The sequence below is a fragment of the Pagrus major genome, chromosome 12 (assembly GCF_040436345.1).
Source record: "Pagrus major chromosome 12, Pma_NU_1.0".
Lineage (NCBI taxonomy): Eukaryota > Metazoa > Chordata > Actinopteri > Spariformes > Sparidae > Pagrus > Pagrus major.
Genome location: NC_133226.1, coordinates 13,305,336 through 13,321,555, shown reverse-complemented (window position 1 = coordinate 13,321,555; position 16,220 = coordinate 13,305,336). Strand labels below are relative to the sequence as shown.

Here is a 16,220-nt window from a genome sequence, read left to right as displayed (position 1 = left end):
ACGCTGACAGCTGTGCAGCTCCCTCACGTACGAGCTCATATCCGGAGAGACAGCGAGAGAGAGGGAGGGAGAGAGAGAGAGAGAGAGAGAGAGAGAGAAAGAGAGAGAGAGCCTGACGTCCCTGTTTCTTTTTTTCCTTTTGGGCATCTTTTCCACTGCAGACGCCTGCGTGACATATCTGCACCCGGATTTCCCTTTTCAACTTTTTTTTGTTGTTGTTGCGTTTTTTTTCTTTGTTTTTTTTTTGTATAGTTTTCATTGTCGCATTCCTCCGTCCGACCTCTCTTTGGAATGAACTGTTTTCCCGCCTGCGTCGTTTCCATGTCAGCATGGGAACTGCCGTGTCCAAAAGGAAGAATTTAAGAAACGATGCGATATCTTCTGTGGCAGCAAAAGTTAGGTGAGTGACACCCGGATTCATTCTCTCCGCCCTTCGGGACCCGGTTTTTGTACAGCGCAGCAGACTCGGGAGGACTCAGCAGGTATTTGAGCCTTCAGGTGTGACCCGAGCGGAGTTATCTTGCGTGACAGCTGTGTGTTTGGATGGACTGGCGCTGCGCTGTCCCGGGTACAGCTGAGCCTTTCTTTCCAATGCGCAGAGAGGCTCTTTGCGCTTTTCACACGTCTGCCGACTGTCCCGTTTAGCCCGGGGCGTGCGGCTGAGCAAATGTGTGCCTACATCACACTTAAGTCTCTCCTGAATGATAAAATATAGCCTACCTACAGAGTAATGTTGCCCTGCATTTCCCTCACAATGTGTTTTTTTCTCGCCTCTGGCGCGTCGCAGTTTTGACTAAATGTTGTGAATGGAGCATCATTGTGTAATGAAAGTCATGCAGGGGCAAAGCGAGGGCTGCTGTGACTCACAGTCATTCTCTCTCAGTTTGGCAACACCTAAAATAGACCATCACCTGCTGCATTAACAGCCCGCCATCTGATTTTATGGTAATTTAAATTTAAAAAAATGTCTGGCCGCATCGACCCGAGCGCACAGCGCGGCGCGGCATGCCTTAATTCACACCCGGGCGACGAAACGATCCAGCTGTCAATGACTCCTTCACAGCGATCGATCCGGTCGTTAGTAGTGATCAACTAATCACGGTCAGTTATCACAGAGGGCAGCGGCGCTGGTAAGCCTTCATTCATTTCTGCAGCCTGTTGGAGAGGTGTGGGACTCAGACTGTTTGGCACGAGTCCAGCCCGTTAAAAGCTGTTAACGACCCGCTCTTAAGACGTAGCTCTATGTGTGGTGCATGTAGGATTATGGCTGCATGCAGGCAGAGAAGTGATCTCCGTCCTGCGCTGCGCTGGCTGCATGTCTGAGGCTGAGCTGCAGCTTCTCAGAAAAGCACGTGTGTTCAGCTGTGTTCATGTGTCTGCGCATGAAGCGCGGACCGCGGGCTGCGAGCTCCGCTGAGAGCAGAATACTAAATTCAGCTCTCCTGTGCTTTCGGTAGGGACCTCGTTGCAGGCCCCCGTGTGTGATTCCAACTCAGTCAATGAATGACCTTGACAACATCCACAGATGTGGGCTGATGTGCTATTACGTCATTCTCTCAGAGTCTTCCTTACATTACAAAGCCTGGATGAGAGCCCTCTTGTGTATGCGTGTCTGTGTGCCACCTTGAAAGGAAGATGGGAATGTGATGCTCATACTAATGACTACAAGGCAGGTAGCCTACTGTAAGAATGTGTGTTTGTGTGTGTGTGTGTGTGTGTGTGTGTGTGTGTGTGTGTGTGTGTGTGTTAGTCCATCTCAAGGCCAACAGTCTTTTTTTTCTTCTTCATGTCTTCAATGGAGCTCTTGAAATACTACTACACCTCTGAGACAGCTACTAACGATTGAGGATGATCTCCTCCTACACACACACTCAAATGCATGCACATATTTAGTTATTTACAATCTAATTCGTCTCTCAGGAAGCACTGAGTTTAATTGTTGCATTAGCAGATTGACGAGCTGAATCGCATCCAATACTGATCAGCCTTTGACCTGCACACGACCCCGTGAATGAAAAAGAGTCAGTCAAAAGTGCTTTCCCTCGACTCTCAACCAAACACACAAACATATCTACATGCAAACACTCGGGCATGTGCGCACACACACACCGCTCTCTGCAGTTAATCTTCATTTGCTCGCTTCTCTTCTCCATTCTGTCTGAAGTGCAGGCAGCTCTAACGCTGACGATCTGCAGGGACGATTCAGGCTGCAGTGACTCTTCCCAAAACAGCCATTTTTGTAAAATGATTTTACCTCTGAAGCACTTCTGATCTGTTTTGTGCGCTTCGATACATTCAGAACATTATTGGCTGATCTTGTGTCATGTGTCCTGCAAGAATACACTTTAGCAACAGCTGAATGGAGTGTGTTCTTCTGTGAAACATCTGGAAGCATCTGGAATCATCTGCTTAGTAATCTTTGCCCCTCTCCTCTGTTTTTTGTTGCTTCAAGGCCAGACAGCTCATTTCTTCTTGTAATATTTGGACACTAGGCTGGTATTTGGATTTGACCAGATTGTGGTCATAGCTGAATTTTGACTCATCAGTTCCTCATCTGGAGCTAGACATGATAGTGTCACCTTAGCTTTTACATCACATTAGAGGGCATATCACAATCCACATTCATTTTTTAAAAATATTCCAATAAACACACATATAGGCACACAGTCTTCTAGATCATGAAGACCACACACTCATTATTCCTCCTCACTGGTTCCTTTCCAAAACTATTAGCTTTACATTCACAACCATAACCGTCTGTAATCTTACTATCAGCAGGACCTACATTACTCCATTTAAATCAAATCATAATTGTAAGCCTAACTCTAAACCGAAGTCCTAATTCATAGAGTTACACATTGAAGAAACTGCAGGTGTAAATCTCAAACATTAGACTGACTGAAGCATATGAAACATTTATTGAATAAGCCAACCTGTTTGTGGAGGTCATGGTAGACTGAGTTTGTTACACTTCAGTAATTTGAAAGAGCAATGAATCTGACAACCAGCCACCGCACTGCACACTGTGAAGACAGTGTGGAGGCCAAGGTTTTTATCTAGCCATCCATCCATCCATCCATCAATCCATCTACCTATTCGAGGTGCCAGGTCTATCAAACATCCCCAACACTGACCACAACAACTGTAGCTGATTTCCACAGACAAGTTGCAAAGTAACGCTAACGTAAAGTACACGCCGGGTATGTTAGTTCATGTCAAGCTAGCTTGGTTTAGCCTGTTTGCCTTGGTTTAGATGAATTAGCAACTGCTAATGCCTTCATGCCAATGTATTGAACAACAATATTCCACCCTAAACCTGTTTGATGATGCTAGGGCTCTGTATAATTGCTCTCCCAGCCGATTTCAGTCTGTACAACCATATCCAGGCTTGACACAATGATTGGTACTTTTTAAGGTGCATGTGAAATCTGACTCTTGCTACTTTGTTCTGCGACTTTGCTGCTGTTGTACGAAGCAGAAACTTTCAGTTTGTATTTGTAGCAAATGTCATCTGACTAAGTATTGAGAACACACCACAGATTTTTACACATTGATCCCTTGAACTGAAGATGTCATCCACAGACCAGCTGCAAAGTAACACAAATGTTAGGTATGTGCCAGTTGTAATGTTAGCTCCTCAGGGCTCCTCGTCAAATTTGAGTATTTTATTTGATGAACTAAATGGGGCTTATTTCTATATTTAAAAAATCTAAATTATGGTGATGGGGATTTGCGATGTAATTGGTGTACACCCGAACACTGGATAACATTGCAAATACCGACAACCGCAGCAAGCCCTGTGAGATAGTAGTAGTCATTATAAAAATGGCTAAAAACATGCATATTCTGGCTGGTTACCTCTTGTGGTGATGCAAATCAAGACCCTAAGACAAAAAAAATACTAGGCAGCATTCGTTTGTTCATATGATCACGTTACTTCAATTAGAGGCAAAGCAGGATATACCATGATGTTCTTATACTGCCACAAATATAGTGTAATTATTTGTCGAGCTGGGTATAAAAAGCATCTGACTTTGACAAGGGAGACCAAGGTTTGCATCCTGTTTCCTAGTAGTCGATGACAATGTTTTTCCATACTTAACCATAAAGGTCATCTTTCCCTACAACTTCAAAAGAAGAGGTTCTACTTTACCGAAATTTAACCACTCCATAAATCTTTTTCCTGTTGCCAGTGGCATTAAAGCTAAGGTCAGGGGATCACCATGTACCAAATCCGATGCCAATAGCTGTCAAGACATGCCTAGAAAACACACAAATGTCAACCATCTGGAGGCGGTTGAGGTTAAGTCAGTGGATCACCAAGGTCTGAGTGATTCATCCTCTGGTGACCACGAATGTCTGTACTAAATTTTATAGGAATGCATCCAATTGTTGTTGAGATATTTCAGCCTGGATGAAAGTGTTAGGCAGACAGACTTTGCAGTCCCTACAGCCAGACTGCTAGCATGAATTAAAATTACCCCTGGTACGTCTTTGCCCTGCCGATGAGTTCGCCAGATCAGAAAAGGCTCCAAAGTCATTTTGTTAAGCTCCAACAGATGACTCATTTTGTAAATTCAGGTATGAGGACCTGTTTGAGGACACCAAACAAGTGGGAATGACCACATTGCTAGGAATACATACAACTGATACATAAGAGACACAGGCTTCTTGTACCCGCCGTTCGTCAGTGCCGGTCTCATCTTATGCATGTTTATGGATTGCTGGTTATGAAACAGGTCACACTCTCCCCTCCAGCAGCTCATGAGAAGTAGCGAGAGACTGAGAGCAAGGGGGGGAAAAAAGAGAGAAGAGAGATTACCTCCAATTCAAGCACCAGAATTCTGCGACATTGAGTGAAAAAGCAAATGCTTTGATCTTCTATCAGCCAGAGAGGAGGGCTGGGCTGTGGTTCGGCTGAAGGGCATCGGACAACGCTCGCAGAGCTGTGGGTGCGTGAAGACGGCATGAAAGATGAAAGGATTTGTTTTTTCAGAGAAGGATGCAAGTCTAATGTTGTGTCTTAGTTTGCTCGGGACAGTCGACAAGTGCGTCTGTCTTTGTTGTGGGCTTGCAGTGACTATTCATCGGGTCGAGAGCTGTTACGTAATTGTTTTTTGATATAACAGTTATTCAGATTCACTCGAGCTCAACAGACGGAGACCGTTTTTTGAGAATCTTGCTATCACATCTAGCTTCCTCCTCATCTCTTTTCCTCCCCCTTTATCCAATCAGACGGTATAATTGTCTGCAGTAAATATGCTGAATTAGGCAGATTTTATTGATTACAGTCTGAGGAATGATTAGGGCTCCGGCAGTGTTAAGTGATTGTTTTGTCTGCTATCATGAATATTTGCTGGAGTTTTTTTTTTTTTGTTTATTCTTTGATAAAACAATCTCAACCCAAGTTTATCAGTTGTCACAAAACTGTAGATAATCAAACTTTACTAGAATGAAAAAAAATTGAATAACTCAACAGCATGTCGAAACTCTAACCTATCACCACACAAAAAGGAGCGTGCTCCTGGATGAGAGGCTCATGCTCATGAAAGCGTAAGGTTGTAGTCATTAAAAGTGTCCTTGCCTGAAACTTTTGCTAACTTTAGCTAGCTAAGTTAGTTTAGTAAGCTAGCCTCTCATCTATGATCCTTCTGTGTGGTGATTCTGTCGGCGGGTGTAGTTCGATAGACAGAGAAAATAGCTCCGACATGAAACTTCTCACAACAAGGTCTGTGGATTATCTTGAGTAACCAGGTCATGATTTCTGGAAAGCAAGCATCTCCATCTCCAAAACTAGGCAACTCACACAAAAATCTAGATGGATAAATAGCATTACAAATTAAAGTAATGTAAGCATTAAAAAATGTGTATTTTTGATTTTGGGGTGAACTGTCCCTTTAGTTTGCAGATGAAAATATCACATGAAATGTGATATGGTCAAAAGCGAAGTATTCTTCTTTATTTTGCCATCCTGTACTGTGCACAATATTTACATGTTTTTACATTTTTCTTTTAATTTGAGAAAAAATGTTTTTTAAGAATATTTTTTCATCTCTGTCCGTGAGTATTTTTCCACATAAGTAATTTTGACATGTAGGAAAGTCGAGGTGTAAATGAAAAAATTCATGATGGCTGGATTCCATTTAGCTGCTTCAGTTTCAGGGTCCTGGTATTGTGACTAACTGGGACATTTGAATAGAGCAGAGCCACTGTTAATGTTATTGGTAACACTTGCAAGTTTCCTGCTATGTTAAGTCAAAAAGTAAACACAGCAAGACACCTATTATAGATCTTTAAAAATGTATATTAAATATGAATAATATATGTAAAGTCTACAACAGAGAAACAGGAGAGTGCTGTGTGTTAGTGTGTGTGATTAAGTTGCATCACTCAGCGCTGTGTGTGGTTGTTGCGGTGACTCACTGACATTTTAATCAGCGTCCCGATCAGGTGCTTCGTTCCCACATGTCCCATAATGCACCACATTTTCAAGACTGCAATTAACATTCCCAAGTCCCTTTGGCTCTCAGCACATGCAACAAGCCTCTCAACAGGTTCACTTCACCCCAGTGGTGCATTCGTGTGTGTGTGCTCCTTTGTGTATGTGTGTGTGTGTTTGTAGGAGGCCCAATTCAATTAGACCATCTGAGAGGTGGATTCGATTAAGGAGCATTAAGAGTGAGGAATCTCTTTGCTTGGCAGCCCATTGTTTACAGTGGAGAGACGCCCAGGGAGACATCAGCTCTGATGATATTCAGACCAATGGGAACGCTGCCAGGGGAGTGATGACCTGTTTTCAGCCGTGAGCCGCTTGTCCTCTTAAGATGTATGGTCACAGTGTTAAACAGCATCAGAATCCACAGGGAAAAGGCATGAGATGATTAGATAGGGGTCAATAATGGAATGAAAACATTTATGTTACAGTATAACGTGCCTTTATATGCAAATACCAGTACAGCTTTTTAATCTCAGAGTAACCTTCAGGGTCTATTCAAGATAATTACAGCCTAAACTTAATAAGAACCAAATTGTTTTAATTAATGATTATTGATTTTGTAATAATGTGTTTTACTATACTTTCCTTTTCAAGATGCAAGGGTAGAACAGTGTTTTGTTAAACAGAAATGGATAAAATAAGTGGAAAAAAATAACAAAATGCTTAGTTTGTGAATATCAAATTAACACACTCATGAGAAAATTGAGGAAAATAACAAGAATCAGACTTAACAAGTGTATAAAGCAAAGCATTCTTACCTATTTGTCATATTAAAGGGATAAGATATTTCTTTGTTCCAAATAATCTAAATTTCTAATTATCTTATATAAAACATTGCTACATTTTACACCTAATTGCATCGACCTTTACCTACAATCTACACATTGCTTTAATATATCTCCACTTGGCAGAGGACCCTGATTTCATAGAAACTGCTAATTTTCTTGCAAGAAAAATATCCAAATGTGGGTGGGCTTTTTACACCTGTCAGAGCAAACCCAACCAGGAAAAAAGCGCTGAAAACGTAGGCGTATTAGCATCGTGAATAACAGGACAATGGAAGAAAAAAGTCAAACAAAAAGGGGATAAAGAAACATTGAAATAAGTACTAAATATTGTTTTAAAATCTGGAAAGATTAGTCAACACAAACTTGAAGACATTGAAGAAAAAGGGCATGTCATGTTTACTGTTGTGTAATGTTCCCATCTGTCAAGTATCTAGTTATGTATTGTTCTGTCGGAATCTATTAAAAGAGTTGCAGTGCTGAGGTGTTTCACTTTGTTGAGGTATGTGTCTGCAAAGTGGTGAGTCGATCTTGTGGCAGAATGTGTTCAAGAAGGAGTGGAGTGTGTGTAATTGTTTCTGACTCATTCAGCTTGTGAAAAGTACACTAGAGTATCTGCTGAACTGCAGACCCAGACAAAGGCGAAATACATTATATCATATTCACTCAGAACAGAACAGACAACCAGGCAAAAGGCAAGGAGCTTCAGGTTTAACGTTGTACCCACAGTAGTTTACGTAACAGACTTACAGCTATCTTTGGAGTTCTGTCCAAAATATTGGACAATATAGCATCCTTGTTGCTTGACATTGTAGTTGGAGTGTGTCCTCTCAATACAGCATCAGTCATTTTGGCAATAAATGGCATTGCCTCAAGACTCCATGGTAATAATAACTGTTGTCCGTCAGGTGATTTTTTGAGCATCAAAGTCTGCATAGGGCAAAGGTCAGGTTGAATGGGAGGGTCGACAAAATGTCATGTGACATCTACATCAGACTTTAAAAAGGTCCAATTTATAAGATACTAGTTGAACGAGTCTCAATGCTGACGAGTTGGGAATGAGATTTAACAATCAACTATTTTGGCCGCCCACCATTGAGTCTGGTTCTGCTCAAGGTTTCTGCCAGTTAAAAGGCATTTTTTTCTTGCCACTGTTGCCAAGGGCTTGCTCATGGGGAAAATGTTGTGTCTCTGTAATTAATCTGAATTAATTAAAGAGTATGGTCTACCTTATCGTGAACTGGCGCTATACAAATAAAGATTGACTGATTGATCTTACAAATTGGACCTTTAACACAGGAGATCATTGACCATCAACATTGATTTCTATATACCACAAACACGATTTTTGACTGACTTTAACCATGACGAAACTCCCCAAACCTTGACAGAGTGGTTATTTTAACCCAAACCAAGATGTTTTTTTTAAACCAAACCATGATCTTTCCTTCATTTTTTGCACCTAAACCTTACCAAGCTTTAAACATAGCCTTGTAACATCATAAAACAGATTCCTTTCTCCTTATAAATGCGGTCTGACAGATAAGGATGTCAGATTAGAAAATGCTTCTATGTGTCATTTTGGAGGGCGCTCACAAACAAAGTATTTTGTCATTTAAAGTGGAAACAGACAACCCCCAATCCCTTGCATTTCCAAGTGGTATTATTGTTGGCACCATTGTCGCAAAGACAATTAGATCATTTCTGTTTTCCTCAGAGTAGCAACTACCAACTACACAGAAGAAATGTGAATTTATTCACTCATTTAGTTTCTAATAGAGGCATGACAGCAGATAGAAATGGTGCCAGGCTGCCAGCCTGACTCCATCACCAGTCAGCCTTCATTTTCCTGGGAGATTTCGTGACCGGTGGCAGAAAAAATTGCACAGTGAATGCGAGGTTTGTGGGGAACTCATCTGTTAGCTTAAAGCAGGAACTGTTTCCAAAACTCCAATTGTTGTTTTGTTAAAGGACACTGCGACATTCGAGTTGGCAGTTGAAATGCATTGCAATCTCCAGTGATGTTGTCCAGTCACAAAATCCATCCTTCATGAAGGACAAACAACAAAGCAAACATGGACGTCTATCGTATAGATCATGTGAATTTGGTCATTTCTTGCATTAAAAACTAGCACTTTGTACACATTATAGGGATTATGACCATTACATGAAGTAAATACAAAAAATTGGGGCATTTTTGTAAAGAATTCCATCACTCTCATTTATCATAAGCTCTTGAATGTGTCACCATATAACACATTTCAGCAATTACACATCATCAGGTCTCAACTTAATGTTCAGACAGCTTTCTCAAACATTGGAAATTAATCTAAAAAGTTCTGTTGAGAAAAAAACAAAACAAAACCCCCATCCGAAGTCCATTTAGTGCCGGAGCATTGATTATAGCACTCGATAATTCAGAATTTAAAGCTTTTAAGGTCCATTTAGTAAGACAGTTTATTTTTGAATCTCATTCCAAACTCTACTTTCAAAAAATCTACTTCCTTGCAAAGTGGACTTTTAAGTAGTCGAAACACCTACAAATCCATGACAACAGGCCAAACTCCATCTGCTGATGAAGATCATGTGATCAACTCCCTCATCTTTCTCTTTGAAACAGCAGTTTCCTGAGGTTCATGAAGTTTGAATTTTAGCTCTTGAGCCAGAAGAAGCGAGTGCTGAGAAAAATAGAAATGTGAACATCTACAATTCAATCACAGCTGGGCCAACTCCATCTACTGAGGAAGTTTATGTGATACGATATAAAGATCAAAAAGGTCCTCGAAACTAAATGGAGCTTGTGATGAGAAAGTCTCGTGTTATCCAAGGTCAAGAATGAAATGTGAACCTCATTGAGATATTTTATGGTTTGCAGTGTTTATGAAATATTGCCTATACAGTATATTTGTCGAGGGAACACTCCTCAGAAACATAAACCTATGAAGTCAAAGTTCTCACTCTCACACAGCCAGTTTCCACAAGCTCTCCATCGCTGTCAGAAAATCTAATCTGATCTGATCTGAACTTGAACCTGTGCCATCCCTGTCACTCCTGTTTGACAAGAGTTTCACAGCACACATATCCTACTTAGCGGGCCTGTAGAAGACCCATAAGAGGTTAAATGACACAAAGGATTTCAGGACTGAATTGATTTTCAAAGACGCATTTGCCCTGAGGAGGAAGCAGTCTGTTGTCGGTTTTATCTCTCTCTTCCTCATTGTCCTGACTGTGCTCCCTCTCTGTCTGCCTCTGTTTCCTCAAGTTTACTCCAACTTTCATTTTTAATATGCCCCATTTTTCTCTGTACACTGTGCTTCCTCTCTGCTCTGATCCCGTCTCTCCTCCTCAGAAACTCCCCTCCCCAACTCGTTCCTTTCCCCAAACCCCTGTCACATGTCTGAGAGCATGCAGGACGAATTTCATTTCTGCCTGTCAAGCTCTTCCTCTTCTTCTCTCCCTCCTCCTCCAACATATTTCACCTTAGAGAGTTTCTCCCGCCACCTCATACACCTGTGTCCCCCTCACATATAACAGTAATAAGAAGGAACATACAGAGAGTGTTTGTTTAACGGATGGATTGAGAGGCGTTTTTCTCTCTGTCTGCTTCCTTTCATGTATAATGGATGATGCAAGTCTCTTGCACCATTGTTTGCTGATTCTAATCAGAGTGCCTCAGCTGGTTGAATAATAAAACAGGAAGGTTAAAATGAAAACGTCTCAGAGCTTCACAGGAACACCTGCTGATTAGAGCGTAGACTACATTTGTCACAACTGTCCTTAACAGGACTGGTTGCTTGTTACATCACCATTTATAGACACACACACATACACAAACAAACAAATATTTCATCTAATTTTTCTGTTCTTTTGTCTGTTTTGCCCTTGAGTATATTAGAGGCTGACTCACTCACACACATGCACATAACCAAGTGCATGTACACACACTGCATCACCTCCTAATCTTAAGGCTTAGTACTGTAGAGTCAAATCTTCTTTTAAGCCATTTATTACAGTTTATTGTGCTTACTTGGTGCAGATTCATAGATTAATTTGAGTCTAGGGTGCAATATGTAAGAAATGGCCACCTGCTGAATTAATACTCCACACAAATAAGAGGCAGCATTATCAGAGTAACCACTAACTGCTTCTAACTGTAGCTGCCATGAGCCAGTTTGCTCAGTTAGCTGTGCAGCTAGTGGTCATAGAAACTGTACATACTCTGCCCTGACTGAGTATATAGCCCATGGGCTAAGAGCATGTGGGGGAGTATTGCTATTGTTTACACTGCTTGTACAAGAGCTATGGACTGCCAACACTCAAACTTTTTCAGGCCCAGGCAGACCATTAACTGTTATTTCTTCACGTTGATGAAGGTTCTCAGTCATCCAGGTCATGGTAATTCTAAGTGCTGTATCGTAGGCAACTGGACTTGTTTCAGTTTCTTGAAGACGTTTCACCTCTCATCTAAGAGGCTTCTTCACTTCTAACGAACTGGAGGGGAGTTGCAGGCTTTTAAACCCTGTGTGGGAGTGATCGTCTTTGAGCAGAGGAGTTGGCCTACGACACTACTAATCACCCACCTACAATGCAGAACTGAGTTCCCTCCCAAGACAGCTTAACCCCCATTCACACCTGGGCTCACCTAGCCCTAGCAGCCCACATGAAGGCCATGGCCCTAACCACTCTGAAACTCAGTGTCTTTAACGACTGTGTGAGGACACTCCCACACAGGGTTTAAAAGCCTGCAACTCCCCTCCAGTTAGAACTGAAGAAGCTTCTTGGATGAGAGGTCAAACGTCTTCAAGAAACTGAAACAAGTCCAATTGCCTACGATATAGAACTCAGAGTTTTTTCTTCACATTCTGTTGTTAGTTTTACATAATTTTTAAATGTTCTAATGTTACTAAAATTCTTACATATTGCACCTTCAATCAAATTACAACAAACTAACTAACAGCAAACCAGCTGCCAGGTAGTTGTCTAGCATAAGAGTAGCAGTCAGTTTCTGTAGGCAAAATAGAGTATGAAGCTGCTTTGTGTAGTCTGGTGTATGCACTGTATTTGATGGACACTGATGTTACACACAAACATAGAGGGTAATGGGGCCCATAGGTCATTTGTGCCCTACACAGGCCTACTGATAGATGCATGTGAGCTGAGGGCAGTGGTTCTCAAACTGGGGCAGGGGCATAGAGCCACTGCAGAGGGTGTGTGGATGACCACGAGAAAAATATCGAGTGAAACCATTGTCTATAAATAAATATAAAAGATGTGTCTCTACTTCCCTCCACTGCACAAAAATGAAGCCAAAATATTGCTGCTGCCATCTTGCACTAGCGGCATCATTTGGAGCCTGAATTTGCACAGTAGCAATCGGGCAATGTGGCCACAGTTTTGAGATCCTGCCGGACTCAACCGCGAGCAGGGCTCAGCTGTCAACCATGAAGTTACAGACCTTTTTTATAGCATCAAATAGCTAAATCAAGAACCTCAGCATGATAACATGATATAAACAACTTAAAATGGCAGAAATCATGTCTGGGAAAAATGTATTTGACGTTTACTTCGAGTTTTTAGCTTGGTTCCTGTCCTATCTGCTAACATGGAGGGGGAGGGGTCACCAAGGAGTGAACAAAATGTTGTGGTTCACTTCTGGGGAGCTGTCATGTTGTCCATCTTTATATGTAGTCAGTGAGGCATGATTATTGATCCCGCTACCTTTCTGGAAAGACCTGCCCTATTTTGCCTCTGATTGGTTAGCTTTGTTGGTTTGGTTGGTTAAGTGTAGGCATGAAGCGTGATATTGGTTATGGTTAAGGTAAGAAAATCTTTTTTTGGCATTAAAGAGTATCTTTGAGAACCACTGGCATAGGACTAAAATATTACATGCAGTATCTTATACAATGCTGTTATACAGTGTAAATTTGACATTTTCTTTTGTCTTTCTAATGGGAGTCCACATTAGTCTCAACACTGGTGTGGTTAAGCTCTCTGAAAGCTTGACTGCAGCCTTCATACAGGTAAAGACGGAGGTATTATGCTCTTTAATTACTGATGTATGCATTCACTATGAATTAGCATTGGCAGAGGACCTCAGAGTTTCCCACAAAAGGCTTAAATCCAGAAATGTTTACTTTCTAGTCAGGTAATATGGCATATTGAATGGGTTTCAAGTAATTTGAAAAATAAAGTCATAGCTCCATTAACAGGGCCTCCTCTGGTCAAACATGAACAAGTATAATGTCTTAGCCTCATCTTTCTGTTGCATTAGTAAGGACTAATGATTCCAAGATGTGTATTTAATGTGAACATAAGGTCATTTTGTCACGTTTCCTTTAAAGATGTAAAGCAGCTTTGTTCACATAAGTTGTCTCTGGAGAAATCCTGCTTTGCAGAAGAGGAGGAGGAGAGACACAGGAGAGGGCGAGGGGGTGGGGAAGCAAGAAAAGAGGACTGTGTTTAAAATAAAATTTAAAAAAACTCAGTGTAAGGGAGAAGGGAAGACGGTGCATCAGAGAAACGTTTGAGTCTGTTTTCACTGCACTCCGGCTCTTACTGTGAGCGAGTGTATGTGGGTGTGTGTGTGTTTGTGTGTGCGCCTGCTGTGTTGGACAGGCTTTAATAATTGACAGAGCTACACCCACAGATTCCCCTCTACACCGGGGATTCTTCTGCACAAAGTGTGAGCATGTGTGGGTGTGTGTGGCAGCAGTCACCTCCGACATTAACTGCATTAGGAAAACAGGCAGTTTTCGTAAACACATCAGGCTATTTTCCAGGATCACATCGATATAAACCTAACAAATTTTGCAAGATGCTTTTTACACTAGGTTTTTAAAAAGACAATAAGTATACTGACTCACAATTGATTCATTAGTCTGCCTGTACTAATAGATCATTAGTGATTTATCATTTAAACCCTCCCAGTTAAAAGTCAGTTTGCTATAGCCAGCCCTGTTCTGACCTTTCACTGGTCTCAGTTTGCTTCTTTTCCACCATGTCCCTGTGAAAAGGTTTGGGAAGATGTTCTTAAACAATGTAACAATCAATCTTAAATAATGTCCATGGGTAGCCATTCTGCTTTGAAGACTAAGACTATGGGAGTCAGAGCTTACAGCGGGGTTGAATGTTGACTGGTGGTCCGTGACCTTGCATCGGATTAACCACGCTATCCTCCTGAGTCTGATCCAGCTCAAACTGACAAATAGAGCCTATCTTTGTAATGCTCGATTGGTAAAATTCTACCGTAACGTTAGCCCTTTGTGTCCCCACTGCTTCACTGGCCCTGCAATCCTTTTGCATTTGCTCTGATCTTGCTCAAAGCTTAGAAGGTTTTGGTCAACTATTATCAGTACACTTGCATTTTGGTTAAATGTTCTAATTGCTGAGTCCACCATGATCGCTTTCCTATTGCTCCTGGACAGAAGGATACTATTATTCTGGAAATCTCCACCTCAACACTCTTTGGACTTGGTGACATCATGTTCTTCCTCCAGTTGGAGAAAAGCAATCAATTACCTGCTTCTCATGGCTGATAAGATGACTAATAATTTCACATTCTTGTATTCCAAAACAAGTCACTAACCTCTAGTTTGTGCACACATGAGGGCAGTAAAGCCACAATGAAGTGTGCAAAGATGATTGATTGATTTAAAATTCCAACTATCTAATAATAGTTGTCGCCTCTGTGTCCTTGGGTGTTTGCAAAACAACTTCAGTGGTGCATACCATCACCTACTGTATTGGAGTGTGTAGCTGCTGTGCATGTAAAGTCAATGAAAGCAATCTGGCTTTGTATTATCAGCTCTATTATCAGTCAATAGCCAATATTTCCCATTATTGGGCCGATAATTTAGTAGCCCTTACCCTTACTTCTTCATATCCTCTAAGGAAGTTTATACAGAAGGCCTTAACGGCATTATGTGCAATTATTTTTTTTACTGCAGTTATCGAGATAACGCTTTTCTTCCCGTGATAACACGTTAAGTTATCTTGTTATCTCGAGAAAACAAACAGCCGATATGTCGAGCTGATAAGAGATAGAGAGATAATTTATTATGAGAAAATGACATCATAAGATTCATAAGAGTGTACCGTGACATACACACTGCTCACTGGGCTTGGTTTACATATTGTAAGAGTTAGGTGTAACAATAGCATCATTATGTAGTGCTTGTTTCCACATGGACGTTTTAGAGTGAGATACTTGAGAGGAGCAGCTGGCTATAGTGGTCATTATGTATGTAAATCTTTGACGGATATAATTAGAGTGTAAGCTGCTAAAAATGCTTCAATCATCCATTCTGTGTAGAACCGGAGCAGAATGAAACAACAGGCTTACAGTGAGCAACTCAGATGTGTGTCATAGGGAAAATAAAACTACTCACATTGGTGGGTGTTCGAAAGGTACAGGCTAATAATGTATGTATATAAATAAATTAAGATTGATGTACAGTCTGTTGCATTATTGATCGATAATGGGTACTCCTTGATCCGACATTTTCAGCTAAAATCAGCTGCTACACTTGGCAAGACACCATCTATGTATGCTGGCATGGCACTGCTGATCTAATAAACATTCGACTGTAAGTAATAAGAGGGTTTGTTTTGCTTGCGATGACAGATTAATTTATCTCAAGATAACAAAGCTTGTTTTCTTGAGTGAGATAAATTAACACTTTATTAAAAGGAAACGATGTTTGGTATCTCGAGATAATGTAGTAATTAAAGTACAGCAGTTGTCTGTTGTTAAATAATAGATAAAAACTACAGTATTGCAGTAGTGGAGTGAAAGTTTAAAGTCTTGAAATGGAAATAAAGACTGCTGCCAGTGCCTCAAAAATATAATCAAGTACAGTAAATGATTATCATGATCCTTGCTCTAGGAATAAATGAATATTAATAGCTTACAGTATTAGAGTTACTCCATTTTCTCCTCG

General features: G+C 41.0%; 1 protein-coding gene across 1 annotated transcript in view; it reads left to right on the top strand.

Annotated features, from left to right (window-relative positions):
* The first annotated feature begins 329 nt into the window (after positions 1-329).
* Positions 330-16,220, top strand: part of nsmfa (NMDA receptor synaptonuclear signaling and neuronal migration factor a) — a 48,974-nt gene continuing 33,083 nt past the window's right edge. Inside the window, exon 1 of the mRNA XM_073478526.1 lies at positions 330-400. Within this exon, the coding sequence (XP_073334627.1) occupies positions 330-400 (71 nt within the window). The remainder of the gene's footprint in view (positions 401-16,220) is intronic.